The sequence below is a fragment of the Pavona decussata genome, unplaced genomic scaffold (assembly GCF_977016875.1).
Source record: "Pavona decussata unplaced genomic scaffold, jaPavDecu1.1 SCAFFOLD_26, whole genome shotgun sequence".
NCBI classification, from domain to species: Eukaryota; Metazoa; Cnidaria; class Anthozoa; order Scleractinia; family Agariciidae; genus Pavona; species Pavona decussata.
The window spans coordinates 3,925,520-3,936,594 of NW_028145449.1; the positions used below are offsets into that span (position 1 = coordinate 3,925,520).

Here is an 11,075-nt window from a genome sequence, read left to right on the forward strand (position 1 = left end):
CGGACACATTCCTTTGAGGATGTCGGTGCTTGTTAGCAACTTTTTTTCCGGGGAACAAACAAAGGAAAGACTGTTGTAAGGGGAAAGCGAGTAACCAGAGGAGCCAGATACGGCTTAGAGATTCCTTGCCAGTATATTTTTTTATGGGGACACTGAAATGTCTCTACCTTGGCTAAAATTCAGTCTTGGCTGGCCACATGGCACCCAAAATCTGGCTGCTTTTCTTTAAATAAGTGCTCTTTGCATCTTTATCAACATGATCAGTACAAAGTCTGGAACCAACAGAATTAAAAACATATAAGTAATTTAAAATCAGCCAACTGACGCATTGTGGCATTAGCAACTCAAAAGCCAAACCACGCATCAAGGCTGTAAATAGGGCAGGGAACCAGGGATTTTCCCCAGCTATTATGAGTTGAAATGCTCAACAACACATTAAATCGTCGGTTAACACAACACTTGAGGGGGTTATTTACATTTAGTTTGTAAATTAAATTGTACCTTGGCTATTGTTACATGTTCACTGTGAGGTAAACAGATTCCATGTCGGCATGAAATTTTTGCAGTGCTCGCACCTGTTGGTGTCAAAGACAAAAATTATTCACTGACGAGGCGGTTCGTCCTATGTAATATAAGCTTTTAAAAGCGTTACCGGCGTGCCAACCTTTTGAGCTTTATATATAAATAAGCTTAATAGGCTTCCCTAAGTGAATTTATTTACCTCTTAAAAGCAGGCTTTTTTTTTTTCGCGTATAACGCAAAACCACCTTTGAAATGCAGTGTAATAGTGACAAACAAAAACAAAAATCGATCACTTGAGATCACAATTTAATCTTCTACAATGCAGTAAAACCCTGACTTGAAAACTACCAAGAACTGCAGAGCTTACGTACTATCTTACACGTTGTAATGCAACTTACCAAGGTCCGTAAAACATTACAAAATGCTTGGATAAGCCAAACACTCTATCATCAAAGTCTACATCTGTGAGCAAAAGCACCTTGTCACTCAGGCTTGGAGAAATAAGGGAGACAAGAACAAAAACAAACACTACTTCTTCTGCAGCCACGTTTTACACAAGGACACGTATTGTTTTGGTGGGAAACCGCAGGCCACCCAAGGGACGACTTCTGCGTGCAGGCTAATCTTCATCTGTAACGTACTGGAAACGGGGAGAAAAACAGAAAAGAGATAAAATAGAACAAAGCAAATTAATACCCTGCGTGACTGGCAATATTGCCATTGCGAAGGTATGAGGCCTCAAAACTAAGACAGACAGAGAGACAGGTCCCAGGGGAGGGGGGTGGTACTCCCCTATATGGCGGGGATGTGTCGTTGGATAGGGTATGGTGTTTGACCCCTCTGTCCTGAGCAGTATATATACAATAGAACTAAAATAAAAATAAGCGCTCCCTTCAAATAAGCGCCCCCCTCTCGACCCAGGAAATTAATTAAGCGCCCCGGGCGCTAATTGGAGCATTTACGGTGAACGGACAATAGAAAGAGGTCACCAAGCATTCAAGAGATTTAAACAGGAACCCCACCATCTTTTTCTGCCATTCTCTTGCAATAATTGTCCTACCTACAGTTAGTACAGACGTGAATGCATGAAAGAGGAACTTGATTTTCAATTACACAGCTTTGTTTCCAGTGTTATTTTAGGCCAAGGAAACCACTTATGTCCAGAAATGCACCTTATCCTTAATTTGGGTACCTTATGTAAGACAGATCTTTTTGTCATTTTTATAGGACTTCATGTTTGACAGAATTATTTTGTGCTTTATTAAGAACTTAGGGTAGGGGACACCTTGTGATGTCTATCATACAGTTCATGCATCCATTAGCTTGCATTTCTGGTCATACCTCAAGGAAAGTTAAACTTAGTGTGAGATACAAACCATTGCTAGGATTACTAGGGAACTTAAACACAGACGTTTCTGAACCACGGACGGCAACCGGAAATTGATTTTTTCCCCTTTTTGGAGCGCTTTCACGCCATCGCGTTTGAAACGTCAAGCCAAACTCATCAACAAGAGCTTTTCCTGTCCGTGGTAAGGAGCAAAACCACGTCAAAAAAAGGAAACATTCGACCTCCGGTTGCCGTCCGTGACTCACGAACGTCTGTGCTTAAGTTCCCTACTGTGGCTCTGCTGCATTTGCCTAAATGGTTTTACACGCCATCGCGTTTGTAACGTTAAGCCACACTCACCAACAAGAGCTTTTCCTGTCCATGGTAAGGAGGCACTTGTAGGAGACACGTGAAATTTCCGTCCGAGGAAGGAAGAATGAAACGCCTTACGACTTTGATTACTTCTTTAACAAGAGACCGTGACAATGTAGAATTAATGAGAGGACCTATAACTTCTTGTCCGCACACAATAAAGGCTTACGAAGAACGATTTGAAGCAGTCTGCAGCAAATGCACAAATGTAGGTGTTTCTAGCCCATGTTTTTTTATCACCCCGGGCTCAATTCTTTCTTAGTCGCATTTTAGAAACATTCACTGACTCGAAAGGATTGCTAGTTTTTGTTTTTTTTTTTTTTTTTGGTTGCTTATCTCAAAACGCATTATCATTTTGCCAAAATGATACAGAGTTTGTCATATTAATCAAGTGGAACGTATCAGTCTCAAATACAATTAACCCTTTTATAACATAGGGGGAAAAATTACTGAATTAGGATTGGTCGAAACAGAGGGCATTTTTAGCTAATTTTGCTTTCAACGAGGGCAAAATTACTTACTCCTGATTGGTCGAGCACCGAAAATACTTGCTCCTGATTGGTTGAGCGCGCCATTTCCACATTTAGTTGGTTTCTTCATTTTGTGCAGCAAGAACAACGACATCTTTCAAGTTCTTTGGAGTTTTAAGCCGGGTTGTTCGTGCCAAAAGACTTGGAAATCAAGTGCTACAGCTAAAAGGAAATACCTGAAAGGCGAACTTTCGTTTCTTAGAAGAAACAGCAAAAGAATATTTGTGTCAAAAGTTAAAACTTGATTGGATTTGTTTGGTTGAAAAACTGAAATCATTCATGGACGAGAGGCCCGCGACCAAGTGCTTTCACCTCGCTACGGCTTCTTCCAACAGAAAAAAACCGAACAATAATAACAGTACCCGGCTCAGTTTTTACGGTAGGAAGAAGCAGGTCAAATTCAGTGGAACAAATTACTCTGCGAGTTCCTTCTTTGGACCCACGGTTTGCTATTTTTACAACCCCTGAGGTCACGAGAATTAACGACATGATCACGCGAAGTGAATTTCCTTGACAATTAAATAACTTCTCCCCAGTACTTTGGAAAGAAAAATATGGGGATAAGATAGGAGAATTTGTTCTTTGATATTAGGGGATAAAGGGTTAAACTTGGGATATATACGCTGTTCTTCAGGGCCAATATTCACAAAGCGTTCCTAAGTTAAGATGTCTCCTGAGTCCAACAATAATCTATTATCAAAACAAAAATACCTAGGATACATCTTACCGTAGGAAAGCTTTAATAGTGAATCTAGCACCAGGCTTTCCTAATAATATTTTATGATTAACAGTGAAAGAAGCGAGCCACAATCGTGAATTAAACCATGTTACAATGAACAATATTTTTGTCAAACGTTTCATTTTTGTCTGGATTTGAAATGTAAAGATATAATTAGGACTTCAACATTGAAACGTAGGTTGCAGAAATGCAGACAACAGACAGATTTAAAATTACATTTACGGTAGATGACGAAAAACAGGAATGACCACGTGACCAGTTTTCCCACATTTGCCGCTCGTTGTTTTTGGTTTCTCAGTAAAATTGGTTAGTTTTCTGGGCCCGGTTGTTCGAAAACCGATTAACGCTAATCCATGATTAAAAGTTATTCATTTCGCTCATTCACAATATTTTTAAAAGCTAATTTTAAGCTAAAGGTAAAGAAAAATCTAAGTCAAAACAGAAGGAACAAAAATCTTTGGAAGAATCTTTATTGATCAGTTATTAAACTCGAATCAAAGTTCACGTTAACCCATGACTAGCTTAATCGGGCTTTGAACAACTGCGCCCTGTTTAATGTAATCAAGGGTCAGAATAATTATTTTGTTTTCCCCCCTTCTATGTAAACGTTTTTTCAAGAAAACGTCAACGCGAATTTTCACGTTTGTCGTTTGCCGTAAACGCGACTCTAAATCTCTAAGGGCACAAAAACAAAATAGCATTGCTTAACAGTTCTGATAAATGGTAACTGCACCGTTCCTCCGTTACAATTTAAAGTAGACATAAATAACACTGATATATTTGAAATAAGATGTTTTCAGCATTAACTAGTGAATATTTTCCCTATCATATAGCGAGTCCGATACTAATGTGAACTTCCAGGATATGGGGACGAAAATATTTCGGCTTGGACACAAATTACTCACAACTCGTGTAAGTCCCTCAGGGCCTTGAAATTTGAAAGATGGATTTAAGACAGGCTGTCAACAAAGAAACTGGGTCCAGGTACGTTAAAAAGCAAAATATTATAATCAGCCTCAATTGAGTATGTGCTAATACTTAAAACGGAGAGCAGGGGTTGAAGCAAGAACCTGGCAACAGATGGCAGGGATGTTAACAAAAGATAGATAAGGGGCATTTGAAATTGACCCATCCCCTCCCCCCACCCTTGTCTCCCATCCCTCTCCTAGCTAATCAGATCGTGGCGGAAATGGTTTCAGATTCCCTAAGGTTTTGATCTCCGTGTTTCAATTAATAATCGTAATTCTAAACCTGTTCTCAGGGAACGCATTCTTTGGTTATTACAAGCTATATGAGTGCGTCAACACCTTATATTGTAGAACTTTAGCTATGGTGGACCTTTCAGACGTTTCAGAGGCCAACTTACTACGTTTTATAACGCAAGAGTAATCAAAGGTTACACCAGTATTTTCGACTCCTCAAATTGTAAAAAAATTTTCGTCTATGGTGGACCTTTTCTTGCTTGTTTTAACTCGACGTTTTTTTTAATGTAATGTTATACTGCTAAAATTAAGATCTTCATGGAATATTCAAAGTTTTGTTCTCCAAATTTTGCCGCAGTTAGCGAAGCTTGGTGCACAGAGCCACCCGCTTATCAAGAAAAAGCCTCCATTGTCAACTTGCACAGGCTACGTCTAGCCAAGTTTATCATGATGCAGTTTCCGTAGAAATATAGAATCAAAATGCACAGACAGAAAATGCAAACAAAACTTATTTAGAATAGACTTATTTTAATTTCTAGTTTTATGTGGAACAACAGTGCCTTGTGATCAAAAACTGTTTCTGATTCCGTTTTCCATCATCGTCGTAAATCGATCCTTTTTAGGGGAGATTCTTCTCTAAGACTGATTGAATTCGAGCGCTGCGTTCGCAGTCATCTCTTAATAATAAGTGGCAAAAGAGAAAATCAAGAGTAAAAGAGAAATTGATCTTTATTTAAGGAAAACGGACTTTTCTTTGTCATAAATTGGAGTTAAATTGGAGTTATTCCAGCTGCCCAATTGTTGCCTTCGTTCTGGCTTGAATTTGCCGCTCTTGTCAGCATAGTTTCGAATTAATTCTTCAGGTTTATAACCGTGCGAAGCCATGTTTCTAGTTGACGGCAATGTAAAAGTAATCTCAGTGATTGCCCAGGACTGAGCATTTACATGGCTTAAAGTGTAAATGACAGATTTTTTTTTTTTTATTTGCTTGATCGAATCTTCATGTCGTTCTCGTATGAAAATCGAAAAAATAAACTAGCTATCGATTTTTCTTCCTTTCGTTTGAGGCGGTCAAAGACGTGAAATTTCACTTCCGGTTGTGTACAAAACCGCGCAAGGCGGGAAACTGGGAATAGTGTGCCTGTGACGTCAATACAAGAACGCTGCTTTCGCGGGTTTCAGTGTTTTTCTTGTGCGAAGGAAGAAAACATGGTGCTGCTTTGTCTTGGGTACGGCTGTGGCGACAAGAAAGACGAGACAAAGGGGATTTACATCCACCAAATTTGCTTCTACTGTGATACAAGATCGGAAGCCGTGAAAAGGAGACGAAAATGGATTTTATTCGTGAATGGAAGTCGAAAGCACTGGACCCCGAGCAAGTATTCGGTGGTGTGCTCGATGCATCGCCAAGAAGATTTCACTCGCACGTATTCTTTCAACCAACAGTGCTATCAGGAGCGACTGAAGCGTGATGAAATTGGTGTTTTGCCCGTTCCTCGATTTTATCGAGCGAAAGTTGAGCAAGAATATTCAACTGGAGATCGTCGTTTGCATTGCCGTTCGGTAAGATTTATCTCACCTCTCATGGATGAGATGTGTGCACTTGATCAAAGTTTATTATAAATGTTCTGCTTTCGATCAACCTTAACTCATGGAAGTTCATTAGTATATGGGTACATTCAAATTCTCACATAAGCGTAAGTTTGACTGTTTTTGCGCGTGGTTTATTACACCTTTGTTATTATTGTTACCCTCATTATTGTAGTGATAATGTCATGTCTGTTGGTAGAACTTCACTTTTGCATAATTTCTCTTTTGTTTTCTTTGTCTTTCTGTACAGCTTGTCATTTGCAATGGATTTTTTTATAACATATGTGAAGAAGCAGCCTTCACACAGTCTTTGAAGGATGAGTAGAGTTTCACGGGTTCACTCTTAGAATGAAGAATTTGTTGGATTTGAAGATAATCAATGATAATGTGATGTCAATTTCAACTACTGGTTGAACACTTACAGAACATTGCAACCGTTTTATTCTTTTAGTAATAAAGACCTAATTCTTTGGTCACTAGAACATCATTATATATAAATTCTTCCTTGCAAATAAATATGCTGTTGTTCAAACCTTTGGAATGCCCATAATTGTATTTTCAGTAAAAGCTATCATTCTTTAGAAACTGGTCAAGAAAATATGTACCTTAAGAGTCCCAGAGAACTTAGGGAGGGAGGAGGAACAAACAAGGTAAATCAGTAACCAGGAATTGCAGATGATGCCAAGTTGTTAGACCCCAAAAAGGCCTAAAGGCTAAATATTGAATTATCATAAAAAGACTGGTTCAGATAAGGGAATGGCATACTGCAACAGCAAATAATTGTTTCGAATGTTGTCATCTTGAAATAATCCTTTTTATTTAAAATACGCTAAGAAAAGCATATTTAACATTATTCCTTGAGCGTGCATTGGATATGAGATGTTGCATAGGCAAGGAGGGGGTAAACTCCCCATTGCCTATAATCATCTCATATCCAACAAGCTCAAGTGGAATAATTGTTTTATTAAAACAATCAAGACATATTGCTACATCTTACTGATTTTGCTTTGCAAGAACAAACAGAAGACAATTTGATGGTCACTATTTCTTGGGCATGGTTTCATGTCTCATGTACCTGCATGGTTGCCAAGCCAGTCAAACACCTGAAATGCCATTATACAAGGATCCTGTTTTTAATAAAAAAGGTAATTTCAAGTAATTTTGTCTAATGGTCAACAAATTTAAAATATCTTATCCAGAAAAAAGGCCTCACACATAAAAAAAGCACGTCTCCATTTTTGCCAAATTAATTCTTAAACATTTACCAAGAAAAAAGGCCTAAAAAGGTCTATCAGGCTAAATCTTGGATTATCGTAAAAAGTGTGGTTCAGATAAGGGAATGGAATGCTTCAAAAGCAACTTGTTTTCAATATTGTCATCTCGCATTTTGTCACGTAGCATTTTAGACAATTTCCTGAATTCTGCCTGGTAAGTGGAGATTCGTTGAGAATGAAAGATACCCCTCGTATGCTCATTGTGTCAAAATATTTATACAAAAAATAACAAAACTAAGCTGGAAAAAAGTTTTATTTCGGTAAGAACTATACCATCATCATCATCAACAGCAGAAACCTAGTTTTGACACAATGAACAAACTCGGAGTATCTTTCAGTCTCTATGTACTGAAATTATCAACAATACCTAATTTTAGGGGGAGATTTTATAGCTTCCTCGATATTCTAGGTTTCAAAAGAGTCTAGCAGGGTTGAAGGTGCAAATTCCATTTGTTTTAGTAAAAAAAAAAGTACACGGGTAAGCAAATTGTACAAGTAAGCAAGTAAATAAAATGGACATGCACATATAATTATTTTTGTCCTGCAAATCCAGTTTCTGCAATATTTTGTCTGTCTTGATTATTTGGGTAGTATACAAGAGTGACAGGCCTGCACGATTCCCAAGCACGTGTTTTAGCCTTTTTTATAATTTGGCTCTCACAAGTATATCTTTGATTGACCACCCTATTTTGTAACATATGAGGGGCAGGTCTTTGTGGATTTCTTCGAGCAATGGCTGTTGCAATGCTTGGCAAGCATGCTGTTCATCGGTGGTGGTGCATTAATTTTAAGTTCCCCAGCAGCAGCATCTTTAATAGGTCTTATCACGGTTTTCGACGCCATTTTGACTAGTAGGCAAACAGGCTTGAAATAACAGTGTTTGTATGGAAATCAGATGTCAAATTACTTTCATAAAACATCGCGTCTGAAAAATTCATGAATTGGAAACTTTAAGCACTAGGAAAAGGATTTTCGGGAAAAAATTGGAGGGATGTAGCTGTACCAGAAAGCGTCCAGTCGTGTTTTGAACTTTCCATACATTTGTCTATAAAGCGAACCAGCCGTGAACTGCTACACTAAAAATAGTTCGCGGGAAAAAAATACAGGAATAAGGCCTATTAAGAAGCGTTGAACTTTCAGCTCCCAGGAACATTTGGTAAATTTCTTCCATATAATTTCTGAAAAAGGAGTAAAATCAAACAAACAAAACATTTAAATTTGGTAAAAAAAACAGAAGTACAGTCTACACATGAATGTTGTGCTGCACAGCACTAATGACACAAATGATGGATCACAACATTGACTCTACAGTGAAAGTTTGATTGCTGAAATAAATTTCAAGCTAAAAAACCCATGAATCTCTACTCATCCTATTTTATTAAGACAGTGGGAAGGCTGTGTATTCACATATGTTATAAAAAAAATCCATTGCAAATGACAAGCTGTACAGAAAGACAAGGGAGAAAAAAAAAAAAAAATTATGCACAGATGAAGCTCATATCACAGAAGTCATATGATCACTACAATAATAATAACAAAGGTGTAATAAACCACGCGCATAAAGTCAAACTAACGCTTATGTGAGAATTAAAATGTACTCATTCATATATACTGAACTTCCATAAGTTGAGGTTAATGGAAAGCAGAACATTTATAATAAACTTTGATCAAGTGCACACATTTCAACTATGAGAGGTGAGATAAATCTTACCGAACGGCGATGCAAACGACGATCTCCAGTTAAATATTCTTGCTCAACTTTTGCTCGATAAAATCGAGGAACGGGCAAAACACCAATTTCATCACGCTTCAGTCGCTCCTAATAGCACTGTTGGTTGAAAGAATACGTGCGAGTGAAATATTCTTTGCGATGCATCGAGCACACCACCGAATACTTGCTCGGGGTCCAGTGTTTTCGACTTCCATTCACGAATAAAATCCATTTTCGTCTCCTTTTCACGGCTTCCGATCTTGTATCACAGTAGAAGGGAATTTGGTGGATGTAAATCCCCTTTTTCTCGTCTTCCTTGTCGCTACGGCCGTACACAAGACAAAGCAGCACCATGTTTTCTTCCTTCGTACAAGAAAAACACTGAAACCCGCGAAAGCTTCAGAGCGGAAAAACGTTCTGCGCAATTTTTCTGAGCATATCCGTTCGCGGGCGCAAGTGACGTTGTGACCAATTTCATCGAAAATACTATAAAATCGGACGGGGCATTTTGCCAACACCGTGTAAGAACAAGAACGAAGACTGGACTTGCGGTACAGGACTATAAACACAGCAAAGGGACACTTCTGGTAACTATATGCTACCCGGCCGAGCTTCATCTCTATTTAATTCTTTATGTTCCTCAGTACAAGACAATTCATATTTGGCCTTAGGACAACTGAAATTGAAATAAAATTCTATTTAAAAAAATTGTAGCTGGTCAACCTCTGTTCACTGGATGCATCTTTTTATCGTTTCTAAAACAAAATTGCGCGACGAGTGAATGATGGTAAGAGTGCGACCATTGAAGGCTTTGTGAACTTTGTGAAACAAATTCAAATTCCCCGCTGAGCACGGTGACAAAAGGGATTATTTGGGAAGTTTTCCTGCCTTCAGTTGACCTGTGCAGATCAATATTGTTACACATCAGTTGTGTAACTGACCTGAGCTGAGCCTACTAAATAGATGTACACAAACCGTGTCAAAACAAACTTTTTTATTGTGCTTATCATGATCAACTTTTAGCTATTTACACTAGACCACAAGTAGCGAGTGCTAATCGAGGCGCGCATAGAAAGACAAAAAGAAATATACAACATCTTGAAGAGACATAAACTAAACTAAAGAAAAAAAGTTAGTAAAATATACTAAGGGTCTACTAAGAGATCGAAAGTAACGCAGCGCACGAAATTGTTCCCTCGACACCGATAATTAGATTCCTGCGAAAAAAAAATTAAAAATCCACTTTGGCAAACAATGATATACTTTGGCAAACTCAGTAATTAACAATTAACTATTTTCCTACCCACGGTTGAACTCTCGACCTTAAATATTCAGGGGTTTGCTTATATAGTCGCTTTTTGTAAAAAGGTCCATGACAATAACAGACCCGTAGAGGCGATTTGTTTACACGCCGCGGGAACAATGAAGGCTTGAAAATCTCTTTTAAAGTTTAAGAAGCCCTATGAAAATTGAACCACAGCATGGTTACATCTGCAGCTATCTTCTTGTGTGGGATAATTATCGCTACTTACCGTGATATTTGCGGTAGCATAGTAAATTTTTAAAAATTAGGAAATAAGAATTGCCGCCATTTTTGAAACTTTTGGTGCCCAGCGCCCACGCAGAGTTCGCGCATGCTTTTTGCGTTTTTCCGCTCTGAACGCGAAAGCAGCGTTCTTGTATTGACGTCACAGGCTCACTATCCCCAGTTTCCCGCCTTGCGCGGTTTTGTACACAACCGGAAGTCAAATTTCACGTCTTTGACCGCCTCAAACGACAGGAAGAAAAATCGATAGCGAATTTATTTT

General features: G+C 38.4%; 1 protein-coding gene and 1 long non-coding RNA gene across 2 annotated transcripts; one reads left to right on the plus strand and one right to left on the minus strand.

The window, feature by feature from the left end:
* Window positions 1-5,670: 5,670 nt before the first annotated feature.
* Window positions 5,671-7,019, plus strand: LOC146485612 (THAP domain-containing protein 1-like). Its single transcript, XM_085103518.1, has 2 exons — window positions 5,671-6,255; window positions 6,533-7,019. The coding sequence occupies exons 1-2, from the start codon at window positions 5,902-5,904 to the stop codon at window positions 6,605-6,607; spliced, it is 429 nt and encodes a 142-aa protein (XP_084959644.1). The 5' UTR covers window positions 5,671-5,901; the 3' UTR covers window positions 6,608-7,019.
* On the minus strand, window positions 6,570-9,659 carry LOC146485613 (uncharacterized). The gene is made up of 2 exons (XR_014863415.1): window positions 9,268-9,659; window positions 6,570-7,409 (listed from the first exon to the last, which is right to left on the minus strand). It is a non-coding gene; the product is annotated as an uncharacterized LOC146485613 (long non-coding RNA).
* Between the last annotated feature and the right edge of the window lie 1,416 nt (window positions 9,660-11,075).

Coding starts and splice junctions, on each gene's coding strand:
- LOC146485612 (XM_085103518.1), top strand. CDS start 5,902: ATGGTGCTGCTTTGTCTTGGGTACGGCTGTGGCGACAAGAAAGACGAG. Junction 6,256..6,532: donor GTCGTTTGCATTGCCGTTCG/GTAAGATTTATC, acceptor CTTTCTGTACAG/CTTGTCATTTGCAATGGATT.